Consider the following 24,979-nt stretch of genomic DNA (forward strand, 5'->3'; position numbering starts at 1 on the left):
CTCAAGAGAGAGCTTATCCAGCTATCTCTTTGATAATGTGAAAGTCTAGCTGAAACTGTATGGGATTGCCCAATACAATTACTGTTCCAGATTTGTGCACGTTCATATTGGCTGACTCAGTCCTCGTTGTCTAGTATCTTGAGTTTGCAACCATCGGTAACAGTTGCTTATGTTCCCATTTTTATAATAGCCAGCAAAAAGTATCTCTGGACTTTCCGTAAGGACCTTATTTTTGTACTCTTTTCGTACCTTATCATTTTTTACATCCAGCGGGTACTGTATTGTAATTACCTCTGAACAGCAGGAGGGGGCTTCAAAGGCCTCTGCATTTGGGTGGGTTAGGCTTTAAGACTCTCCTACCATTGTTGGGCTCAAGGGCTTTGACACCTCTCACTTCAAACGTCAGTGCTAATTGAAGTTATATCTGTTCTGTCCTTGCAAGCTTGGTAGCCTTAACTTAGCATTCAGTCCTTATAAAGTAAAACATATAACTGTAATATATTTTTCTTCTTGGCTTTAAAATAATTTCAGACTGAACGTCACTCACTCAGTTACAGGTTGGATGGTGTTTTCAGGTTTCTGTTGTTTGTTTTCCAGAGCATTTGCTGTGAAGCTTGGAAATAATAATTGTTGGTATTAAGGAATCCTTCCAGGTGATTTTGTTCAAAATCTGGTTGTAGGTTTGGAGTTTTGATTTGGAGTGAAGGTTATGTTATGGAGGGTAGTATCCTTTATAAAAATCCAAGTTTATCTGTCACGCCCTGATCTGTTTCACATGTCCTTGTGATTGTCTGCACCCCCCCCCCCAGGTGTCGATTGTTTTCCCCAGTGTATTTATTCCTTCGTTTCCTGTCTCTCTGTGCCAGTTGGTCTTGTATGTTTTCAAGTCAACCAGCATTTTTCTCGTTCTCCTGCTTTTTGCATTCTCCTTTTTCTAGTCCTCCCGGTTTTGACCCTTGCCTGTTTCTGGACTTTGTACCTGCCTGCCTGACCATTCTGCCTGCCTTGACCAAGAGCCTGTCTGCCACTCTGTACTTCCTGGACTCTGATCTGGTTTTGATCTTTTTGCCTGTCCACTACCATTCTTTTGCCTACCCCTTTGAATTAATAAACATTGTAAGACTCCAACCATCTGCGTCCTGTGTCTGCATTTGGGTCTCGCAAATAAGAATGGTATTTAAAAACATTCAGAACAATGCAGGTGCTCATCTGCTCATGACCCCCAGATGATGCATTGTGAGTACAGTGTATTTTTAGAGCATTTAGCATTTTCAGAAGTTCTCTATACTGCCTTAAAACCCATGGCTCATTAATCAGCAACTGATACAATTTTGGCATCAAAATTATAATTGGTGTACTTAAAATGTGTGTAATTAATTGATTGAGCACAGTACAGGCGAAAAAACATACTATGTACTGTTTTATTCACACTTTAGAAACACAAACACACACACACACACACACACACACACACACACACACACACACACACACACACACACACACACACACACACACACACACACACACAAGGATAGGGTCGATGGCCTCTCAGAAGAGCAGCAAAAGCAAAAGAGAGGGAGAGATCAATCCTCCCTGGGGAGTAGCCTCTAACTTTAACTCTGTGTTTTCTTCTTGTGGCCCTCTCTGTGCTGTCCATGCCTGCCAGCTGTGCCGTGTTCCAGGGACAGGGAGGGAGAGAGAGAGTCATCCTGACAGAATACTGCACAGAGCAGGTCCTGTTAGCTCAGCCAGACAATCTCTTCAGCAAATCAGCTATCGTGGTGTCAGGAACTGGGCTTCTGCTTCACTGTGCTCTTCTTAGCCTTAAGTGCAGGCACCCTGTATCCCTACATTAAGGCTGACTAGTGGGAGGATTGGCTGATTTAAGTATATGAGAAACACAGACTGTTAGCCTAGAGGACAGAGATATGAAGAGAATAGAGAGGTGTGTAAGGTAGTAAGGCAGAGGCACACTGTGTCTCTGACATTGTTTCCTCTGGAGATAATCGTGAAAGTGGAAAGTCCTATTATAAACACAATTCCATTGATGTGAACACTGAGTCTTTGTGCTGGGAGAGGGAGATGGCTTTGCAGGCTACTATGTGTAACATGTATGCAGATCTGGCCCATGTCTGTGTTTATACTCAAAGCTGTATATTGTTGCTGTCCACAAGCCTGGATGCTAAATGGAGCCTAACTCACACAAGAACAGAGGAATATTCTGAAAAGACAGCTCTTAAACAAGATGGTGCAAGGCATGGAGAGATAGGTGAAACAGTGGCAAAGGGTCACAGAGAAACCTCACAACACAAAGTTATTTTCCTAAGTAAGAGCCTGTCTGTGAAGCCTCTTGAAGAATAACAGCGGGTCTTGCTCTTCAGATTTAGGAATGGGGAAAAAGGGAAAAGGATGTACAAAATGAGTATGATGCATAATATTGTAATTCCTATTAAATATTCAGACTGATGGATTTACATTTCAAACATCTTCAACTTATTTTTCCATGACAGTGTTACATAAACAGTCAAAGGCTGTGCACACGAAGAAACAATCTTTAAATTGGCATTTTGAATGTAGTTTTATATTTTCAATTATTTTTACATATTAATTGTCATTCATCTTTTCCCACAAGGTTTTGTTTTTTATCAAAAAGCAATCAACTCATCCTTACCTTATGGTCTTTATCACTGCCATTTTGTTAAACAGCTACAGTAGCTGTCTAATTCTAAGCCCAGTGGCAGTTGATGACAATAGAAAAAACAGAAAAAATCCCTCCAGCTAGTACATTTGGTTCCCTGAACGTTGTGAGAATGTACATTTTTGGTTTCCCATTAGTTCTGGGAATGAAGCCATACGTTTCCTGACCGATAAAACTGAAGTTGTTTAAAACCTGTTAAAGATAGGGCTGACTACTGCCCCCTTTGGAGGAATTGCGTGCCCATAGTAAACAGAAAAAAAATCTGTCCAAAATTGCTAATATATGCATATAATAATTATTATTGAATAGAAAACACTCTAAAGCTTCTAAAACCGTTCAAATTATGTCTGTATGTAAAGCAGAACTCTCAGGGCAACCATTCTCCCAAACTCTCTCTTGTCATCAGAAAAGTTGGCCCAACTTTGACGTCATCGCCCCCACCCTTCCCAACCAGCTACGGATCTGGGAACAGTTTGTATCTCTTCAGCGCGATGTCTCCTTTCAGTGGGGCCTGTCATTGTGAGAATCGCCCGCCCCCTCGACTTTTGGCGGGCTGAAACCTTCGGGTCACGCGAAAATACATATACTTTCATGCGCGCGTCGGCTCCAGAGCTCTCTTTCTTCCAGGATTGACCAAACGATGTCGGTGTGTCTGTTCGAGCTAAGGATTGTTTTGCACGTTTATAACATGCTAAAGCTTGATTCTGCACTTAGTTTGACCAGTTTAGTCGACATATAATATGTAATTTTGAAGTTTTGATGCGCATCCACTAGAATTTTGGCTGCATTTCAACCGGAATTTGTCGCGTTTGATAACCTAAAGACACAGACTTGAAAACCAAACGCAGTTTTTTGGTAAGTATGACTCCTTCCACGTCTTCTGATCGAAGAACATCAAAGGTAAGGGAATATTTATGTGGTAATTTTGGGTTTCTGTGGACTTTAACATAGAGGAGACATAATGCTAATTTCTGAGCGCCGTCTCATATTATAGCCTAGTGAACGAATTCTGTAACGTTAAAAATAAATGTAACACAACGGTTGCATTAAGAAGAAGTGTATCTTTCTATCTATATGTAGAACATGTATATTTAGTCAAAGTTTATGATGTGTATTGCTTGTTATCTGACGTTATCTGCCGGAGCTATCATCATTTCTCCGGACATTTGAGTAGCATTTTTTGAACATTGCGTCATTGTAAATAGAGATTTATGGATATAAATAGCATATTATTGAAAAAAACATAAATGTACTGTGTAACATGTCCTATTACTGTCATCTGATGAAGATTTTCAAAAGGTTAGTGAATTATTTTTCTTTGAATCCTGCGTTTGTTGATTGCATATTTTGTTCAACTTGGCTATTCAAATTAGCTGTGTCTTTGGTGGTGGTTTGACATAAATATGTGCTATGTTTTCGCCGTAAAACATTTTAGAAATCTGACTTGCTGGCTGGATGGACAAGGTGTTTATCTTTCATTTGAGCTATTGGACTTGTTAATGTGTGGAGGTTAAATATTTCTAAGAATATTTTTGCATTCCATGCGCCACCGTTCCAGCTGAACGTGGGAGGGGCCGTTCCCAAAAGGGAACCCTACCCCGTCAACAGGTTAAACGTTTTGAGAATGGAAGTGAACATTTAGTCTGTTCTGGCAATGTTAATTTTTAGGTTGCAGGGAGGTTCTGAAAACGTTTTACTATGGTTCGAAAAATGTTTTCCTAGTGGTTTTATTAGTGTTCTGAGAACAGAAATGAAAGGGTTTGTAACGTTCGTCGTCCTCGTCTGAGTAGGAGTAGGAGAGATCGGACCAATATGCAGCGTGGTACGTGTCCATGTTAATTTATTCAACAGAACACTAAACAAAATAACAACGGAGAATGAAACTAAACAGTTCTGAAAGGTGACATACACTAAACAGAAAACATTCACCCACAAAACACAGGTGGGAAAAGGCTACCTAAATATGATTCTCAATCAGAGACAACGAACGACACCTGCCTCTGATTGAGAACCATACCAGGCCAAACACATAAACACAACCTAGAAAAACAAACATAGACTGCCCACCCCAACTCAGGCCCTGACCATACTAACATAAATACAAAATAAAGGAACTAGGGTCAGAACGTGACAGGGTTATTAAGGTTGCTAAGACTTTTAATAACCCAAACTAAGAAAGCAGTGTTAACTGTTTTCAACTCCAAGCACAGATAGGACACATGGATATGAATTTGCTTAGGCATGATTTAGCTCTAACATGTATTTTTTATTCCGGCAAGGCGTCATATGATCTTCTGTTCTCTATTCATGGTTTAGTCTACTGCACCACCAGAATGAACACAGCATAGCGTGTTTTTTTTACCTATACAAAGCTGTGAATTCTAGTCTATTCAAACAGACCCCATTTCAAAGGAAATTAAGATAAAGATCATTTTTGGCCAATTAGTGAGCTCGGCCAACACACTTGAACACGCTTAATAACAAGATAAAGGATAGATGGGTTGGTTGTTTAGCAACAAAATCGATGCATGGAACTATGGGGCAAAACAGACGGAGTTGGCCTAGATTGTTGACTACATGTAAACTATATTCAGGCTCCAATGTTTATTGAGAACACAAAAACATTTGCACAATGACCGTGGCCAGTCCTTGCTGTTCTGCCACCCTAGGAGAGACCAGAAAAGGTCTCCACCGCAAAACTAGAATAGTCACAGTAAGCAAAATTACATTGAAAATACATGTAAAATATATATTTTCCAGACGTTGAAGTTAGGTTACATTTCTGAATGAAAGATGAAAAGATGTATTTTCCATTGGTTTGAAATATTTTTCCGGACTTTGAAAAGGCGTCTTTTCCGGATGTTGAAAAATACTTATTTTCCAGATGTTGAAATCAGGTTCCTTTTTGGTTCTGAATGAAAGTTCAAAATACTGATTTTCCATATAAATACTTCCCAATTTATTGAAATCAGGCTATTTTTTTGTTCTGAATTCAAGTAGAAAATAAGTATTTTATACATGTCTATGTTTGAGTCAAATCAAGGCTGATCCAGATCGGACAAAATCTGAACCAAACATAGACGTCAATGATTGATTCAAATTTTGTCCAGACTGGACCAAAAACCAATGTCTGTGTATGTGGAAACCAAGGCAGGTCTGGACTGCACCAAAAAAAGACATCCAAAAGACGTCTGCTCGTGTTTCTTGGCGTGTAGCCTACTATGGCGGCCACAATGGAATTTTATGAATACGTAAATGGTGTGTCCACCATTTGTAAAACAGGCCATTTTATTGGCTTTATCAAATCAAATCAAATTTTATTTGTCACATACACATGGTTAGCAGATGTTAATGCGAGTGTAGCGAAATGCTTGTGCTTCTAGTTCCGACAATGCAGTGATAACCAACAAGTAATCTAACTAACAATTCCAAAACTACTGTCTTATACACAGTGTAAGGGGATAAGGAATATGTACATAAGGATATATGAATGAGTGATGGTACAGAGCAGCATACAGTAGATGGTATCGAGTACAGTATATACATATGAGATGAGTATGTAGACAAAGTAAACAAAGTGGCATAGTTAAAGTGGCTAGTGACATAAGAATGCAGTCGATGATCTAGAGTACAGTATATACATATGCATATGAGATGAATAGTGTAGGGTAAGTAACATTATATAAGGTAGCATTGTTTAAAGTGGCTAGTGATATATTTACATCATTTCCCATCAATTCCCATTATTAAAGTGGCTGGAGTTGGGTCAGTGTCAATGACAGTGTGTTGGCAGCAGCCACTCAATGTTAGTGATTGCTGTTTAACAGTCTGATGGCCTTGAGATAGAAGCTGTTTTTCAGTCTCTCGGTCCCAGCTTTGATGCACCTGTACTGACCTCGCCTTCTGGATGATAGCGGGGTGAACAGGCAGTGGTTCGGGTGGTTGATGTCCTTGATGATCTTTATGGCCTTCCTGTAACATCGGGTGGTGTAGGTGTCCTGGAGGGCAGGTAGTTTGCCCCCGGTGATGCGTTGTGCAGACCTCACTACCCTCTGGAGAGCCTTACGGTTGAGGGCGGAGCAGTTGCCGTACCAGGCGGTGATACAGCCCGCCAGGATGCTCTCGATTGTGCATCTGTAGAAGTTTGTGAGTGCTTTTGGTGACAAGCCGAATTTCTTCAGCCTCCTGAGGTTGAAGAGGCGCTGCTGCGCCTTCTTCACGACGCTGTCAGTGTGAGTGGACCAATTCAGTTTGTCTGTGATGTGTATGCCGAGGAACTTAAAACTTGCTACCCTCTCCACTACTGATCCATCGATGTGGATAGGGGGTGTTCCCTCTGCTGTTTCCTGAAGTCCACAATCATCTCCTTAGTTTTGTTGACGTTGAGTGTGAGGTTATTTTCCTGACACCACACTCCGAGGGCCCTCACCTCCTCCCTGTAGGCCGTCTCATCGTTGTTGGTAATCAAGCCTACCACTGTTGTGTCGTCCGCAAACTTGATGATTGAGTTGGAGGCGTGCATGGCCACGCAGTCGTGGGTGAACAGGGAGTACAGGAGAGGGCTCAGAACGCACCCTTGTGGGGCCCCCGTGTTGAGGATCAGCGGGGAGGAGATGTTGTTGCCTACCCTCACCACCTGTGGGCGGCCCGTCAGGAAGTCCAGTACCCAGTTGCACAGGGCGGGGTCGAGACCCAGGGTCTCGAGCTTGATGACGAGCTTGGAGGGTACTATGGTATTGAATGCCGAGCTGTAGTCGATGAACAGCATTCTCACATAGGTATTCCTCTTGTCCAGGTGGGTTAGGGCAGTGTGCAGTGTGGTTGAGATTGCATCGTCTGTGGACCTATTTGGGCGGTAAGCAAATTGGAGTGGGTCTAGGGTGTCAGGTAGGGTGGAGGTGATATGGTCCTTGACTAGACTCTCAAAGCACTTCATGATGACGGAAGTGAGTGCTACGGGCGGTAGTCGTTTAGCTCAGTTACCTTAGCTTTCTTGGGAACAGGAACAATGGTGGCCCTCTTGAAGCATGTGGGAACAGCAGACTGGTATAGGGATTGATTGAATATGTCCGTAAACACACCGGCCAGCTGGTCTGCGCATGCTCTGAGGGCGCGGCTGGGGATGCCGTCTGGGCCTGCAGCCTTGCGAGGGTTAACACGTTTAAATGTCTTACTCACCTCGGCTGCAGTGAAGGAGAGACCGCATGTTTTCGTTGCAGGCCGTGTCAGTGGCACTGTATTGTCCTCAAAGCGGGCAAAAAGTGATTTAGTCTGCCTGGGAGCAAGACATCCTGGTCCGTGACTGGGCTGGGTTTCTTCTTGTAGTCCGTGATTGACTGTAGACCCTGCCACATGCCTCTTGTGTCTGAGCCATTGAATTGAGATTCCACTTTGTCTCTGTACTGACGCTTAGCTTGTTTAATAGCCTTGCGGAGGGAATAGCTGCATTGTTTATATTCGGACATATTACCAGACACCTTGCCCTGATTAAAAGCAGTGGTTCGCGCTTTCAGTTTCACGCGAATGCTGCCATCAATCCACGGTTTCTGGTTTGGGAATGTTTTTATCGTTGCTATGGGAACGACATCTTCGACGCACGTTCTAATGAACTCGCACACCGAATCAGCGTATTCGTCAATATTTCCATCTGACGCAATACGAAACATGTCCCAGTCCACGTGATGGAAGCAGTCTTGGAGTGTGGAGTCAGCTTGGTCTGACCAGCGTTGGACAGACCTCAGCGTGGGAGCCTCTTGTTTTAGTTTCTGCCTGTAGGCAGGGATCAGCAAAATGGAGTCGTGGTCAGCTTTTCCGAAAGGGGGCGGGGCAGGGCCTTATATGCGTCGCGGAAGTTAGAGTAACAATGATCCAAGGTTTTACCACCCCTGGTTGCGCAATCGATATGCTGGTAAAATTTAGGGAGTCTTGTTTTCAGATTAGCTTTGTTAAAATCCCCAGCTACAATGAATGCAGCCTCCGGATAAATGGTTTCCAGTTTGCAAAGAGTTAAATAAAGTTCGTTCAGAGCCATCGATGTGTCTGCTTGGGGGGGGATATATACGGCTGTGATTATAATCGAGGAGAATTCTCTTGGAAGATAATGCGGTCTACATTTGATTGTGAGGAATTCTAAATCAGGTGAACAGAAGGATTTGAGTTCCTGTATGTTTCCTTCATCACACCATGTCTCGTTAGTCATGAGGCATACGCCCCCGCCACTCTTCTTACCAGAAAGATGTTTGTTTCTGTCGGCGCGATGCGTGGAGAAACCCGTTGGCTGCACCGCCTCGGATAGCGTCTTCCCAGTAAGCCATGTTTCTGTGAAGCAGAGAACGTTGCAGTCTCTGATGTCCCTCTGGAATGCTACTCTTGCTTTATTAGCCCTTATTTCTGTGAATAATCAATTTGGCTGTTCATTAAGCTCTGAATATCAGCTACCCAACTTCATCATGAGTTGAGCCTGTTTGCAATGTGTTTACAGAGTGGGAAATGCAGAAGAATTTTCTTTTTCGCTATGATCAGCTTGTCAAAAAATATACTGATACAAACTTGAAACCACTGATTATGACAATGAGGTGAAATTCCTGGACAACAGTTGTGATTGTCCATTCTATATTGTCCATTTTACACTGACCTGTCCTGTTTTTAGGATATGTTGTTCGTTAACCTCTTAAGTCGACCCTCTACTTTTTTGAACATTCTGTTAAAAATCGCGCAACATTTCAGCGCCCTGCTACTCATGCCAGGAATATAGTATATGCATTTGCTTAGTCTGTGTGGATAGAAAACACTCAGACGTTTATAAAACTGATTAAATCACTGCTGTGGCTTTACCAGAACGGCATTTACATCGAAAAGCACAGGAAAAACTGATCACTGAAAATGGGAAAATATATCCATGCGCTACTTGAACCCATTGATAAAGGTGAACCACAATTAATTGACTGAGGTTGCAGTACCTACAGCTTCCACACGGTGTCTAGAGTCTTGTCATTTCCCTTCGAGTTTTTTCTTGGTCAAACACATGCAGGGCACCGTATCTCCTCAGGTCTAGGACCGGATATTTTCGTTGAGTTTCTAGCCGGACATTTTTCCAGACGGACAGCTAATGATCTTTACATCGCCTCCTGATGAATTTTATCGCTTATTAACGTTTACTAATACCTAAAGTTGCATTACAAACGTATTTCGAAGTGTTTTGTGAAAGTTTATCGTCAACTTTTTGAATTTTAAAAAATGACGTTACGTTTTGAAACAATGTTTTTTTCGTTTATCACACAGTCTACATATAACGATATCTAGGCTTTATATGGACCGATTTAATCGAAATAAAGACCCAAATAGTGTTTATGGGACATCTAGGAGTGCCAACAAAGAAGATGGTGAAAGGTAATGAATGTTTTCTATTTTATTGTGCGGTTTGTGTAACGCCGAAATGCTAATTATTTTGTTTACGTCCCCTGCGGGTCTTTTGGGGTGTTACATGCTATCAGATAATAGCTTCTCATGCTTTCGCCGAAAAGCATTTTAAAAATCTGACTTGTTGCCTGGATTCACAACGAGTGTAGCTTTAATTCGATACCCTGCATGTGTATTTTAATGAACTTTTGAGTTTTAACTAATACTATTAGCATTTAGCGTAGCGCATTTGCATTTCCAGAGCTCTAGTTGGGACGCAAGCGTCCCGAGTAGAAGCAAGAGGTTAACATGATAGCACATTTTTTATTTGACTGGAGAAACCTGCATGATGTAAAAAGTGTCCGTCTTATTACATAGTCATACATTTTATCTCCAGCCTGTAGGCTACACGAAAAGCCAAATACTTTCTACCATATCCTATATTTGCTACATGATTTATGTTAGATTATTTTTTGGACGGAATATTGGTGGAGCACCGCAGCGATGTGTCTCTCTAGCAGGACCCTGGAGAGGGGCGCTAGTAATGGACAAGCTAAATATTTTGCTCCTCTACCATGCCTTTGACCAAGTGGGCACTGTTAATCACGTGGTGGGATCAGCGCTCACCTAAAATCCCATATGCCACTGGTTGAGAGAAATTGTCATTGCTTTTGGGCAGAATTATGTGAGGTATTATATGTTGTTGTTGGAGGTGCATCTTGGTCAGTTTAGCTCAGAAAATGCTGCCCTCGTCAATTTGACGCCATAACTGTTAATTTGCCTAATCATGCCTAATGAGCGGGAATCCGAGACAATGAGCACTTGTTGTATCTCAAATACATTGTTATAGTTGTTGGTTACCTAGCTAGCTAATTCTTGCCATATTAGCAAAGCTGTAACATCAGTCAACCACCTCAAAACAAGACATTGTATCAATAACAAGATGTATTGAGCTGAAACGAGCCACCTACAATTCCTCACATGGTAGCTTCCTGTCATTGTTGCTAGCTATCTGGCCATCCAGAATCACAACAACACACAAACTTCTGCCCCATTGAAGTGCGTGCATTGTTTTTGTGATGTTGTCAGCTAACCAGAGAGAGTTTTGTCAACGCTGAGAATGGAATGCATATGTTTTTAAATAACATTCTTATTATGTTCTTTGAATGTTACTAATGTTTTCTTGTGGTCTTTATTGACATTTTTCATAATGTTCATAATGTTCGGAGAACAAGTTATTTTGAATAGAATCACGAGGAAACCTTTGGGAAGCGTTAGGCTGAAGTACTGAAATTCCCACAGAAGATTTTTGTTTCTTGACGTTCTCTGAACTATTTGATAACATTTCCAATGTCAAATCAGTTGGATAACATTCCTGAAACATTACCAAAGTTGAAATGAAACATAATCATGAATGAAAAGTAATTAAATATCAAACCTGTTGTGACTCTAGGGGCAGTATTTTCATTTTTGGGAAAAAAACGTTCCTGTTTTGAACGGGATATTTTGTCAGGACAAGATGCTAGAATATGCATATAATTGACAGCTTTGGATAGAAAATACTCTAACGTTTCCAAAACTGTAAAGAGAATGTCTGTGAGTATAACAGAACTGATGTTGCAGGCGAAAGCCTGAGAAAAATCCAATCCGGAAGTGCCCCATATTTTGAAAGCGCTGCGTTCCAATGAGTCCCTATTGAGCTTTGAATATGCTATCAACCAGCTTACACTTTCTACGTATTCGCCAAGGTGTCTACAGCATTGTGACGTAGATTTACGCATTTATGGTGAAGAATAGACGAAGGTGGCTACATTGCGTAAGCGGTCACCTGATGGCTCCCAGGGTGACTCTCGCGTAAAATACAGAGGTAACCATTACTCCAATCGGTCCTACTGAAAAACGAATTGTCCCGACGGATATATTATCGAATAGATATTTGAAAAACACCTTGAGGATTGATTATAAACAACGTTTGCCATGTTTCTGTCGATATTATGGAGCTAATTTTGAATATTTTTCGCCGTTTTCGTGATTGCAATTTCCGGGCAATTTCTCAGCCAAACGTGAAGAACAAACGGAGCTATTTCACCTGCAAAAATAATATTTTGGGAAAAATGAACTTTGGCTATCTACCTGGGAGTCTCGTGAGTGAAAACATCCTAAGTTTATCAAAGGTAAACGATTTAATTTGATTGCTTTTCTGATTTGTGACAAGGTTGCCTGCTGCTACCAAGGCATAATGCTATGCTAGGCTATCGATAAACTTACACAAATGCTTGTCTAGCTTTGGCTGTAAAGCATATTTTGAAAATCTGAGATGACAGGGTGATTAACAAAAGGCTAAGCTGTGTCTCAATATATTTCATTTGTGATTTTCATGAATAGGATTTTTTTCTAGGGATATTTATGTCCGTTGCGTTATGCTAATTAGTGTCAGGCGATGATTACGCTCCCGCATGCGGGGTGGGGGGTCAGTAGAGGTATTAAGCAGAACAAAATGCAAATTCTGGGTCGATTTTTAACCCATTCAACTTCCTTACTTCGCTCCACTTTGTGAACTCAAATCCGAGGTTTACTCCATCTTGGCCCAGGCTCTATCACTCCCCAAATGTATCTGTATCTTTGGCTTAGATGGAGGAGTAGTTGCTGTTGGGTCGGGTATTTTGCCCCTCATGTCTGCCATGTCTGTAAGCTAGCTATCTTTGATAGCCATTAGCCAAGTGTTGGCTATGGGTTCAACTAGCAAGCTATCACACTGCCTCCTCACTCACAGAAAACACTTCACTCATTCTGCGCGCCACAAAATCTGGCGGGAAAATTTGACCCGACTGGGAAAATGAATACCAGCAAATACAGCAGTTCTCAAGCAGGCTAGGGGCACACTATTGTTATTGTTGCATTACATTGGATGACCACTAGTGATTTATTGGAGATTTTTAACATAAAAAATACAAAACTTTACATATTACAGGTTTAAATTGAAGAATATGGAGGTAACTTATCTTTTGTATATACATTTCTAACAACAAACATAGATCAATGTATACCTGTTTATGATGCTATGATAAATTAAAATAAAATATTTTATTTTCAAACTTTTCTCTTCCAACATCAGTCAATTGCTACAACTCAATTATTTTTTATCAAGCGAGCAGACACACAGCAAATTGGCCAGTGTAACCTAGTTTATATTGTTCTGTGTAACATTTCTAGTGTTGATACAGGAATTAAATTAACTTTGTAAGATAAAAGCATTTTTGGCAATTAAACGAAACAAAACATTATTTATAAAAAGCTATATATTAATACGTTTTTTAACACTGTAGTTTGTTTACAAGAATGATAGCTGGACTTTTAGTTTATGGTTGACACAGCTTGTTGGCCATTAGCCAATCAGTTTTTTTCAATGAGTTCAAAGCATGTGAATGCATCAAACTGGTATTTACGACTTCACAACTGGTAATTACTCATTACCACGCCCATAGTTATCATATTTCCCAGCATACTCTGCTGCAGATATATTTTTTAATGGTTGTTTTTAATATATGTGTTTTTGCATGTACTGTATATTGATTGATGAATCTTACAGTATTCTACTTAAAGTTAATTTACACATTTTTCAGTTTGTTAGATTTGTTGCATCAGTTACTGAAATGGTTGTTCCAGTTTAAATGGTTTAGGTAGTCTCCTTTTGTGGGTTAATAAAAAATTCCAACTGCTGGATATTCTAACTCTGGCTGAATTCCAATAGGAATTACACATCACTTGCAAGCCAGCATAATGTGCCTTGGAGGCCTGATGTGGCCTTTAAACCATTATTTTCAGGCCACTGTATGAGGGTAAAACTATTCCTTTAAAGTAAGCCTTTATGATATAAGTAATGTATTGCCATAAAGAGTTGAATTTTAATGATAACATTCACATAGGACATGGGTGGTCAAATTACGGAAGGGGCGGTGCAAATAAAGATTTTGTTTGAATGATGTCTGTGAGTATAACAGAACTCATATGGCAGGCAAAAACCTGAGAGAAATCCAACCAGGAAGTGGGAAATCTGAGGTTTGTAGTTTTTCAACGCATCGCCTATCAAATATACAGTGTCTATATAGTCATATTGCACTCACTAAGGCTTCCACTAGATGTCAACAGTCTTTAGAACATTGTTTGAGGATTCTACTGTGAGGTAGGGGTGAATGAGAGCTGATTCAACCAGAGGTCTGGCAGAGTGGCATGAGCTGATCACCTGCGTTCCATTGCATTTCTAAAGACAAAGGAATTCTCCGGCTGGAACATTATCGAAAATTTATGTTAAAAACATCCTAAAGATTGATTCTATACATCGTTTGACATGTTTATACGAACTGTAATATACGTTTTTGAACTTTTCCTCTGAACTTTCGCCATGACTTTCCCGCGCCTCGTGAGTTTGGATTTGTTTACTAAACACGCTAACAAAAGGAGGCATTTGGACACAAATTATGGACTTTATCGAACAAAACAAACATTTATTGTGGAACTGGGAATCCTGGGAGTGCATTCTGATGAAGATCATCAAAGTAAGTGAATATTTATAACGCTATTTCTGACTTTTACTGACTCCACGCCATGGCGGGTATCTGCATTGCTTGTTTTTGTGTCTGTGCGCCATACTCAGATTATTGCTTTTTCCCTAAAGCTTTTTTGAAATCTGACACAGCGGTTGCATTAAATGTGTTGAGAATGTTCCAAAGCTAAGCAACTATCCTGAACTATTCCCAGAAAGTTGTGGGAAGGTTGTATGCAAAACACCATAGGAATAAAGGTTAAATAAAATAAAAAATAATTAACCGCGCTCTCACCCAGCTCTAAAAACAAATATGGTTTTCAGAACATGATATTGTAGCTGGGACCTCCCTTTCTGTTTATGAATCTACACCAGTAATATAGACACAACAAGCACAGCATATTCCTGATATTTAACACTGTATTCTGGAAAAGACAGACTTCTATGAGAATCTAGGGCTTTCTGTTAAATTTACAATGTTACAGCTTTCATTTGTGGTCATACGGTTGGATTTGTCAGAATGCCAGGGCTTTGAAGAGAAGACTTACCCCTCTCAGGTGTAAATGGGAGATTATGTTCCACATCCCTCTTTGCTGTTGAGCTCTGTGTTCTGCCATAGAGGAAGGCATGGGATACATAAGGGAGAGTTCAGATTCCTCCTGACTGGTCTTGTGTGACTGTTGCAGTAGCCTCTTTACCTCTCTGCTTGACGAACACTGGCTAAGCACACCGCCAAACAGACAGGTCAGATCAGGTACCGTCGAACCGTTTCTCATGCTGGGTCTGCCGATTCAAATCCTACTGAGTGCGTCAGTGTGTGTGTGTGTGTGCACAGTTGTGTCTGTATTCTTGTGTGAGTACATGTGTAAAATAGTCCATTCTGATGGTGACTACTCCCCTGAAGGTACTGTGGGATTTTCTGAGCACATCGTACTCAGTCGGGAAATGCTCAGTAGCTCAGAAATAAAAGATACATTTGAGAGAGGACAGGAAAAGTGGGGAGGGGAGGAGTGGAGGAAAGAGTAGTGATAGGGGGGAGAAAATCGATACAGTTACATATCGGGATATTATTTCTGACTATATACTGTATCGTTTTGACAATAATATCGCAATACTATTTTTGCACTTGTTGGCTGTACCTGCACAAAAACTCCAGTATTTTTCTTCATAGCTTGTTCTCCATCTTCTTTTTAAATATGGAGGCAATTTTGTTTCAGCACTTTTATTTCCATGACTGATCAAAACAATTGGTTATCATGAAATTGTGGAGAAAAGGGGGTAAAAAGTAAATACAAAAAAATGTATATGCAAAAAACTTGTTTTCTCCTGGCTCTCTCTTGTCCCTCCGCAGAAGACACATTTTGAGCAATATGTTTGGAACATCGAATCGCAATAAAATCACAGCATCGAATCGCAAAACATATCGTATTGGCACCTACGTACGTATCGCGAACGTGGTATCGTGTAGCCCTAAAAGAGAGAGAAGGAAAAAAACATGAAACTAAGGAGTGATGAAAGAGTGGGAAGAAAAAGGAAAGGAATGATATGGGGAGCAAATAAAAGGCAGGGAAGGAGAGAGGTAGAAAGTTATTGGAATAATGACAGGGAAAGACCAAAAAATGCATTATAATCAGCATGGGTCATAAACACATTACAGAGAAATGGTAACAGACCGATGCAGTGTGTGGGCTTCTATTACTCCTTTATACAAAGAATGAGTGCCAATATGAGAGAGGGATGGAGGGAAGGAACGCAAGTGGGGAGAAAGCAAGACAGGGAAGAGAGGGAGAGGGAGAAGGAGGGGAGCAGATGCCAGCCATATTGTTGAGACCTAAGGTATAGGAAGACAGTCCCCAGGACTACTCAAACGTGTAATCTACCCAACAAGATCCAGATGATTTCTAACGCATCCCTCTCGTAAAACTTGCTCATGCATAAACAGCAGGGCTCTTTATTCTGGCATCGGCAGGACTGTATATGTACAGTATGTGTGTGAGGGTAAGGAGGTGTGATGCATGCAGTATAGGCCCAAGCTGTGCCAAAATTGAACCACACTACCTGGAAAATATGCAGCTCTGTGGTGGGAATGACGATTGGTCTGGCCAGCTGTTCAGTCAGAGTTCAACACTGAAATGTACATCCTGAGCAGCAGATTGGCTGAGTAGAGCCACTTCCTATCCCCTCCCTTTTTCTGCCAAGACGATGATGTGTTGACCCTCCATCGGGGTCATCACATCCAGGCCCAGTATCACCCGCAGCAGATGGTACAGTAGGAAGGAACTAGCAACGCTTCGCAGTAGTACCATAGCTAAATCTTGGGTAAGGCATACTGCATTTCTACACAATTTATAAACTATAAAATGTTATTTGGACAACAGCAAAAACAAACAAAAATGTCTGCAGCCATTAATTATCACCGCAATATTCGGTTTAAAGGTCTATGGAATAGCGTGAGTAGAAGTATGTGGTTTTAAATATACTTAAGTATCAAAAGTAAATGTATTTGGTAATATATACTTCATTATCAAAAGTAAAAGTATAAATCATTTCAAAATCCTTATATTAACCAAACGGCACAATCTTCATTTGTTTTACATTTACAGATAGCCAGGGGCACACCAGGGTGATCTCTTGATAATTGCATGATTCGGACCATTTTAATATCCTGCTAATGTAATGAGTACTTTTGGGTATCAGAAATGTATGAAGTAAAAAGTGCATTATCTTCTTCAGGAATGTAGTGAAGCAAAAATAAAATGTGTCAAAAATACCCCCCAAAAGTACTAAAGTAGTGTTTTAAAAGCGCTTTTACTTACATTTACATTACATTTACATTTAAGTCATTTAGCAGACGCTCTTATCCAGAGCGACTTACAAATTGGTGCATTCACCTTATGACATCCAGTGGAGCAGCCACTTTACAATAGTGCTTCTAAATCTTTTAAGGGGGGTGAGAAGGATTACTTTATCCTATCCTAGGTATTCCTTAAAGAGGTGGGGTTTCAGGTGTCTCCGGAAGGTGGTGATTGACTCCGCTGTCCTGGCGTCGTGAGGGAGTTTGTTCCACCATTGGGGGGCCAGAGCAGCGAACAGTTTTGACTGGGCTGAGCGGGAACTGTACTTCCTCAGTGGTAGGGAGGCGAGCAGGCCAGAGGTGGATGAACGCAGTGCCCTTGTTTGGGTGTAGGGCCTGATCAGAGCCTGGAGGTACTGAGGTGCCGTTCCCCTCACAGCTCCGTAGGCAAGCACCATGGTCTTGTAGCGGATGCGAGCTTCAACTGGAAGCCAGTGGAGAGAGCGGAGGAGCGGGGTGACGTGAGAGAACTTGGGAAGGTTGAACACCAGACGGGCTGCGGCGTTCTGGATGAGTTGTAGGGGTTTAATGGCACAGGCAGGGAGCCCAGCCAACAGCGAGTTGCAGTAATCCAGACGGGAGATGACAAGTGCCTGGATTAGGACCTGCGCCGCTTCCTGTGTGAGGCAGGGTCGTACTCTGCGGATGTTGTAGAGCATGAACCTACAGGAACTGGCCACCGCCTTGATGTTAGTTGAGAACGACAGGGTGTTGTCCAGGATCACGCCAAGGTTCTTAGTGCTCTGGGAGGAGGACACAGTGGAGTTGTCAACCGTGATGGCGAGATCATGGAACGGGCAGTCCTTCCCCGGGAGGAAGAGCAGCTCCGTCTTGCCGAGGTTCAGCTTGAGGTGGTGATCCGTCATCCACACTGATATGTCTGCCAGACATGCAGAGATGCGATTCGCCACCTGGTCATCAGAAGGGGGAAAGGAGAAGATTAATTGTGTGTCGTCTGCATAGCAATGATAGGAGAGACCATGTGAGGTTATGACAGAGCCAAGTGACTTGGTGTATAGCGAGAATAGGAGAGGGCCTAGAACAGAGCCCTGGGGGACACCAGTGGTGAGAGCACGTGGTGAGGAGACGGATTCTCGCCACGCCACCTGGTAGGAGCGACCTGTCAGGTAGGACGCAATCCAAGCGTGGGCCGCGCCGGAGATGCCCAACTCGGAGAGGGTGGAGAGGAGGATCTGATGGTTCACAGTATCGAAGGCAGCCGATAGGTCTAGAAGGATGAGAGCAGAGGAGAGAGAGTTAGCTTTAGCAGTGCGGAGCGCCTCCGTGATACAGAGAAGAGCAGTCTCAGTTGAATGACTAGTCTTGAAACCTGACTGATTTGGATCAAGAAGGTCATTCTGAGAGAGATAGCGGGAGAGCTGGCCAAGGACGGCACGTTCAAGGGTTTTGGAGAGAAAAGAAAGAAGGGATACTGGTCTGTAGTTGTTGACATCGGAGGGATCGAGTGTAGGTTTTTTCAGAAGGGGTGCAACTCTCGCTCTCTTGAAGACGGAAGGGACGTAGCCAGCGGTCAGGGATGAGTTGATGAGCGAGGTGAGGTAAGGGAGAAGGTCTCCGGAAATGGTCTGGAGAAGAGAGGAGGGGATAGGGTCAAGCGGGCAGGTTGTTGGGCGGCCGGCCGTCACAAGACGCGAGATTTCATCTGGAGAGAGAGGGGAGAAAGAGATCAGAGCACAGGGTAGGGCAGTGTGAGCAGAACCAGCGGTGTCGTTTGACTTAGCAAACGAGGATCGGATGTCGTCGACCTTCTTTTCAAAATGGTTGACGAAGTCATCTGCAGAGAGGGAGGAGGGGGGAGGGGGAGGAGGATTCAGGAGGGAGGAGAAGGTGGCAAAGAGCTTCCTAGGGTTAGAGGCAGATGCTTGGACTTTAGAGTGGTAGAAAGTGGCTTTAGCAGCAGCGACAGAAGAGGAAAATGTAGAGAGGAGGGAGTGAAAGGATGCCAGGTCCGCAGGGAGGCGAGTTTTCCTCCATTTCCGCTCGGCTGCCCGGAGCCCTGTTCTGTGAGCTCGCAATGAGTCGTCGAGCCACGGAGCGGGAGGGGAGGACCGAGCCGGCCTGGAGGATAGGGGACATAGAGAGTCAAAGGATGCAGAAAGGAGGAGAGGAGGGTTGAGGAGGCAGAATCAGGAGATAGGTTGGAGAAGGTTTGAGCAGAGGGAAGAGATGATAGGATGGAAGAGGAGAGAGTAGCGGGGGAGAGAGAGCGAAGGTTGGGACGGCGCGATACCATCCGAGTAGGGGCAGTGTGGGAAGTGTTGGATGAGAGCGAGAGGGAAAAGGATACAAGGTAGTGGTCGGAGACTTGGAGGGGAGTTGCAATGAGGTTAGTGGAAGAACAGCATCTAGTAAAGATGAGGTTGAGCGTATTGCCTGCCTTGTGAGTAGGGGGGAAGGTGAGAGGGAGAGGTCAAAAGAGGAGAGGAGTGGAAAGAAGGAGGCAGAGAGGAATGAGTCAAAGGTAGACGTGGGGAGGTTAAAGTCGCCCAGAACTGTGAGAGGTGAGCCGTCCTCAGGAAAGGAGCTTATCAAGGCATCAAGCTCATTGATGAACTCTCCGAGGGAACCTGGAGGGCGATAAATGATAAGGATGTTAAGCTTGAAAGGGCTGGTAACTGTGACAGCATGGAATTCAAAGGAGGCGATAGACAGATGGGTAAGGGGAGAAAGAGAGAATGACCACTTGGGAGAGATGAGGATCCCGGTGCCACCACCCCGCTGACCAGAAGCTCTCGGGGTGTGCGAGAACACTTGGGCGGACGAAGAGAGAGCAGTAGGAGTAGCAGTGTTATCTGTGGTGATCCATGTTTCCGTCAGTGCCAAGAAGTCGAGGGACTGGAGGGAGGCATAGGCTGAGATGAACTCTGCCTTGTTGGCCGCAGATCGGCAGTTCCAGAGGCTACCGGAGACCTGGAACTCCACGTGGGTCGTGCGCGCTGGGACCACCAGATTAGGTGGCCGCGCCACGCGGTGTGGAGCGTTTGTATGGTCTGTGCAGAGAGGAGAGAACAGGGATAGACAGACACATAGTTGACAGGCTACAGAAGAGGCTACGCTAATGCAAAGGAGATTGAATGACAAGTGGACTACACGTCTCGAATGTTCAGAAAGTTGAGCTTACGTAGCAAGAATCTTATTGACTAAAATGATTAAAAATGATACAGTACTGCTGAAGTAGGCTAGCTGGCAGTGGCTGCGTTGTTGACTTTGTAGGCTAGCTGGCAGTGGCTGCGTTGTTGATTCGGGGGCTAGCTGGCTAGCTAGCAGTGTTGATTACGTTACGTTGCGCTAAAAGAACGACAATAGCTGGCTAGGTAACCTAGAAAATCGCTCTAGACTACACAATTATCTTTGATACAGAGACGGCTATGTAGCTAGCTATGTAGCTAGCTACGATCAAACATATCAAACCGTTGTACTGTAATGAAATGAAATGAAAATGTGATACTACCTGTGGAGCGAGGCGGAATGCGACCGGGTTGTTGAGTTCTAATCGGTAGACGTTGGCTAGCTGTTGGCTAGCTAGCAGTGTCTCCTACGTTAAGGACGACAAATAGCTGGCTAGCTAACCTCGGTAAATTAAGATAATCACTCTAAAAACTACACACTCTAAACTACACAATTATCTTGGATACGAAGACAGCAAAGACAACTATGTAGCTAGCTAACACTACACTAATCAAGTCGTTCAGTTGAGGGTAATAGTTTCTACAGTGCTGCTATTCTTATTGACTAAAATGATTAAAAATGATACAGTACTGCTGAAGTAGGCTAGCTGGCAGTGGCTGCGTTGTTGACTTTGTAGGCTAGCTGGCAGTGGCTGCGTTGTTGATTCAGGGGCTAGCTGGCTAGCTAGCAGTGTTGATTACGTTACGTTGCGTTAAAAGAACGACAATAGCTGGCTAGGTAACCTAGAAAATCGCTCTAGACTACACAATTATCTACACAATTATCTTTGATACAGAGACGGCTATGTAGCTAACTATGTAGACGGTGGGCGTTAGCTAGCTGGCTAGCTGGCAGTGGCTGCGTTGTTGATTCGGGGGCTAGCTGGCTAGCCAACACTGCTGTTTTCCCAGTCATCTGTAATAATGATTAACAGACAGTGCTGATGTCATCTTGCATGGACTTACAGTTTGTTGTCATCTTGCTGCAGGTCTCTTTCAGGACATCCACCTCTCCCTGGGAGAACTGCAAACAGTTCTTGTGGTCTTGGACATTTCTGGTCAGATCATCCATTATTTTGGTAGTTGAGTCCACCAGTATTTGGACAAAGCTCTTGAAGCTATTTTCCTGTTGCTGTAACAACTGCTTATAGACATCTTTTTGTTTATTTAAAAGATCATGCACCTGTGATAGCGAAACACTGTCCTCTCCATTACTCCAACCTACTTTAACTTTCGGTTGCATGATGGGAGCAATGGCCGATGGAAACAGCAGGGATTTAAACAGCCACAAGCCCGGGACTATCCGCGGTCCCAGCCACAAAAGGGCTAACCGCGTTGCGGGCTGTGTTCAAACTGCCAAGGAAACCTGGCTAGCTTGATAGCTAGCAGCTAGGCTAGCTGCTTCACCTAGCAGCAGCTCTTCAGACTTTAGGGTTTGGCAGTATCCTGGGACAGATAGAAGTGGTCCCAGCAACTGAGGCTAACCGTGTCGCAAATTAAACAGGTAGGCTAGTAAACAAGAACGTTTTCAAGGAAAAACTTTTTTTTTAAACATTAAAAACAACAAATTGTTCAGAGTTCAGCATGCACCCTCATGATAAACTGTAAGGCCCAAACTAACAGTAATTGGTTGTGATGCTTACCGGACTGTAGATTGGTAGACAAGGTCTTCCCGTTTGCGGTAGTCCTCCATATGAGAGTAATTGGTATTAAACATAGCATCGTAGGTGAAGATTTTCTGCTTAATGGTGCCCCCGTCTGTGACCTGTCAAGTGAAAAGAGAAAGAATTAATCAAATAATATGGTCTATAATACATGGAACAGATATTTCTATACCCACGGACCTACCCTATGCATAAACCTGTGTTCTGCTCCAATTAAATATATTATAAAACTTTGCTCAGAGGCAAACTTAGTACCCTGGCCATCAATTATCTAATTTATCAATTTAATGCCATGTTAAGGTGTTTTTTCTATCTTAAAGGGGGAGTGAGGAAGAGCCTTTCAAGCTAATTCTGAAAACTGCCAACATATGAAATCAGTGTGACACTCACTTATATAGCTTTAGGTATGTGCCCATGTATACAGCCGAGTCTTAATAAAGAGCGATGCTCTGCAGCGTTCTGTAGGTGTCAAGGAGTCAGAGGTATTGGCTTGTGACGAGATATTGCGAAGGTGGGGATATATTCAAAACAACATCGTCTCATTTTGCATCCACTCCTCTTTTTTTGTGTGCTGCATGGTAAATGATGGAGCAATACTCTCCTTTCTAATATTCACAGGGGAGAGGAAGTCACTTAGCATTTGAATGACTGATTTCTCTACTCCTCAGCGCCACAGACAGACGTAAAGAAAAAGGGTGACAGGATTTTAATGGAGCCGCTAATGCCGCTTTGAAGGAGGAAATTGTTGGTGGGCTAGGGATCTTTCTTCCCTTCGCCACTGAAAATGCCATCACCCGCTTCCTAATCCAATCCCCTCAGAGGTAAATAAGGCCTATGTGATTAGTTCCTGCATAATGTACACAACACCTCACGAGGGGACAGTACTGGGTAATTACTTTATTTGAGTGAATAATTCCCGGTGCCCCATAAATGTCTGTGGGACAACTCATCACCTCTCTGCCTCTAGGGAAGGGAGCTAAATACCTCAGGCTGTTGCTAAATGATGGGGTACACAGAGGTAGAAGAGCTGAGAGGTAAACTGTGGGTGGGTTTTAGGGTATGCAGAACAGTTACACGCATGTAGGTGGCATTAGTGGATTACATTTACTTTTCTCTCCTGTAAGAAATGTCCCACTAGGCACAGACGTCAGTTCAAGTTTTAATGTCACATGTACAAGCATAGTGAAATGGCTGTCTTGCTAGCAGCAGCGTATATGATGATTGTATCTGAGTAGGTGTGTTTAGACTCAGTATAAATGTATGTGCTTATTATGTGTGTGTGTAAGCAAACAATGGTGTGAGTGTTTATGTGTTGGAGTATCAGTGTGTGTAGTGTGTAGGGCCCTGTGAGTGTGCATAGAGACAAAAACAATAAGAAAATACAAAGGCAACTCAGATAGTCCATATAGCCATTCTGTTAGCTATTTAGTTAGCTATTTAGCAATCTTATGGCATGGTGATAGAATTTTTCAGGAGCCTGTTCAGAACCCTAACTCTAACCATAATTCAACATCTATGCCACGTTGGTTCAACATAATTGAAATGACATGGAAACAATGTTTATTCGATCAGTGTGTGACCGGTGGGGTGGGTGACATCACATGTTCATTGCTATGGAAGATGAATTGCAGGGAGGTGTAATCAGTGGAAGTCACCAGGACCCACTGGTGGGGCTAGGGACCATGACCCTCCACAGGTAAAAAGTGTTCACTGGGCTTGGCCACAAACATAATTTCCTTCCTTTTCCTAATGAATGCTTTGGCACCACACTCAAGGCCCCACGATTATTATAGCCATCTGTTCCTCTTTTAAATGTCAATTCAGTGATGTAGAGGCACACCGGCAAAGTGGCATCATTCTGAGGTTTACAGGGAGAGGCAACAGCAAAAGGTTTGCCGTTAAAAGCAGAGCCATGTTGGAAAATTGTACTTTCCCACCAACCTGCTCTGTTCCTGGATTGTAGCGATTGTAGAAATACTGTAAGAGGTATTTCTGTCTGACATCACTGTACAACAAAGCATGGAAAAAGTATAAGTGCTCTGTGCAACTGAACACAAATATATCCGTTCTGAGTGAGTGGACAGAAACATGACGATGGTAAGTTAAACTCAGGGAAATGTGGTTAGTTTGAGATATAAAAGTTAGCTATCATACAATAATATGACATTTAGCAGAGTTTAATGACAATTATTTAGCAAGTTCAATGACAAGTTCAGGTCAATGACAAGTACTGCATTCATAACATAGAAGGGTGTATTGTACACACCTGAAAAATTTGCATAAATGTGCTTAGTCAGAAAGTGCAAAATAAGCTTTATTCTACAGTATGTGCTTAAACAACAAGTGCACAAGGCCAGAGCCAGTATGAAAGTATCATGGCAACATTACAACTCCCCTATAGGAACAGACTCACTGCACTCCCAGTACTACAGTAACACTGTCCCTGGTGCTGAGTCATATGAGGCTTTCAAAAAGCCTAATGATAATGCTCTCTGGGCCCTGAAGTACTGTACAGAGGTGTGTAAAATTGACATTTTCAGCCCCTCTCTCTTTTCACAGTCCATCTAATCCAATAGACAAAAAAACACCTGTCTCACAATGGACTCATCAGTGGACAGACCCTGTTCCCAG

The 24,979-nt window shown here is 42.7% G+C and overlaps 1 protein-coding gene across 2 annotated transcripts in view; it reads right to left on the reverse strand.

The window, feature by feature from the left end:
- LOC115138888 (immunoglobulin superfamily member 21-like) overlaps window positions 1–24,979 on the reverse strand; it is a 270,562-nt gene that overhangs the window by 103,949 nt on the left and 141,634 nt on the right. For both annotated transcript variants that reach the window (XM_029676085.2, XM_029676078.2), the window contains exon 3: window positions 22,328–22,449. In XM_029676085.2, the coding sequence (XP_029531945.1) occupies window positions 22,328–22,449 (122 nt within the window). The remainder of the gene's footprint in view (window positions 1–22,327; window positions 22,450–24,979) is intronic.

Source organism: Oncorhynchus nerka, linkage group LG2 (genome assembly GCF_034236695.1).
Source record: "Oncorhynchus nerka isolate Pitt River linkage group LG2, Oner_Uvic_2.0, whole genome shotgun sequence".
Classification (NCBI taxonomy): Eukaryota; Metazoa; Chordata; class Actinopteri; order Salmoniformes; family Salmonidae; genus Oncorhynchus; species Oncorhynchus nerka.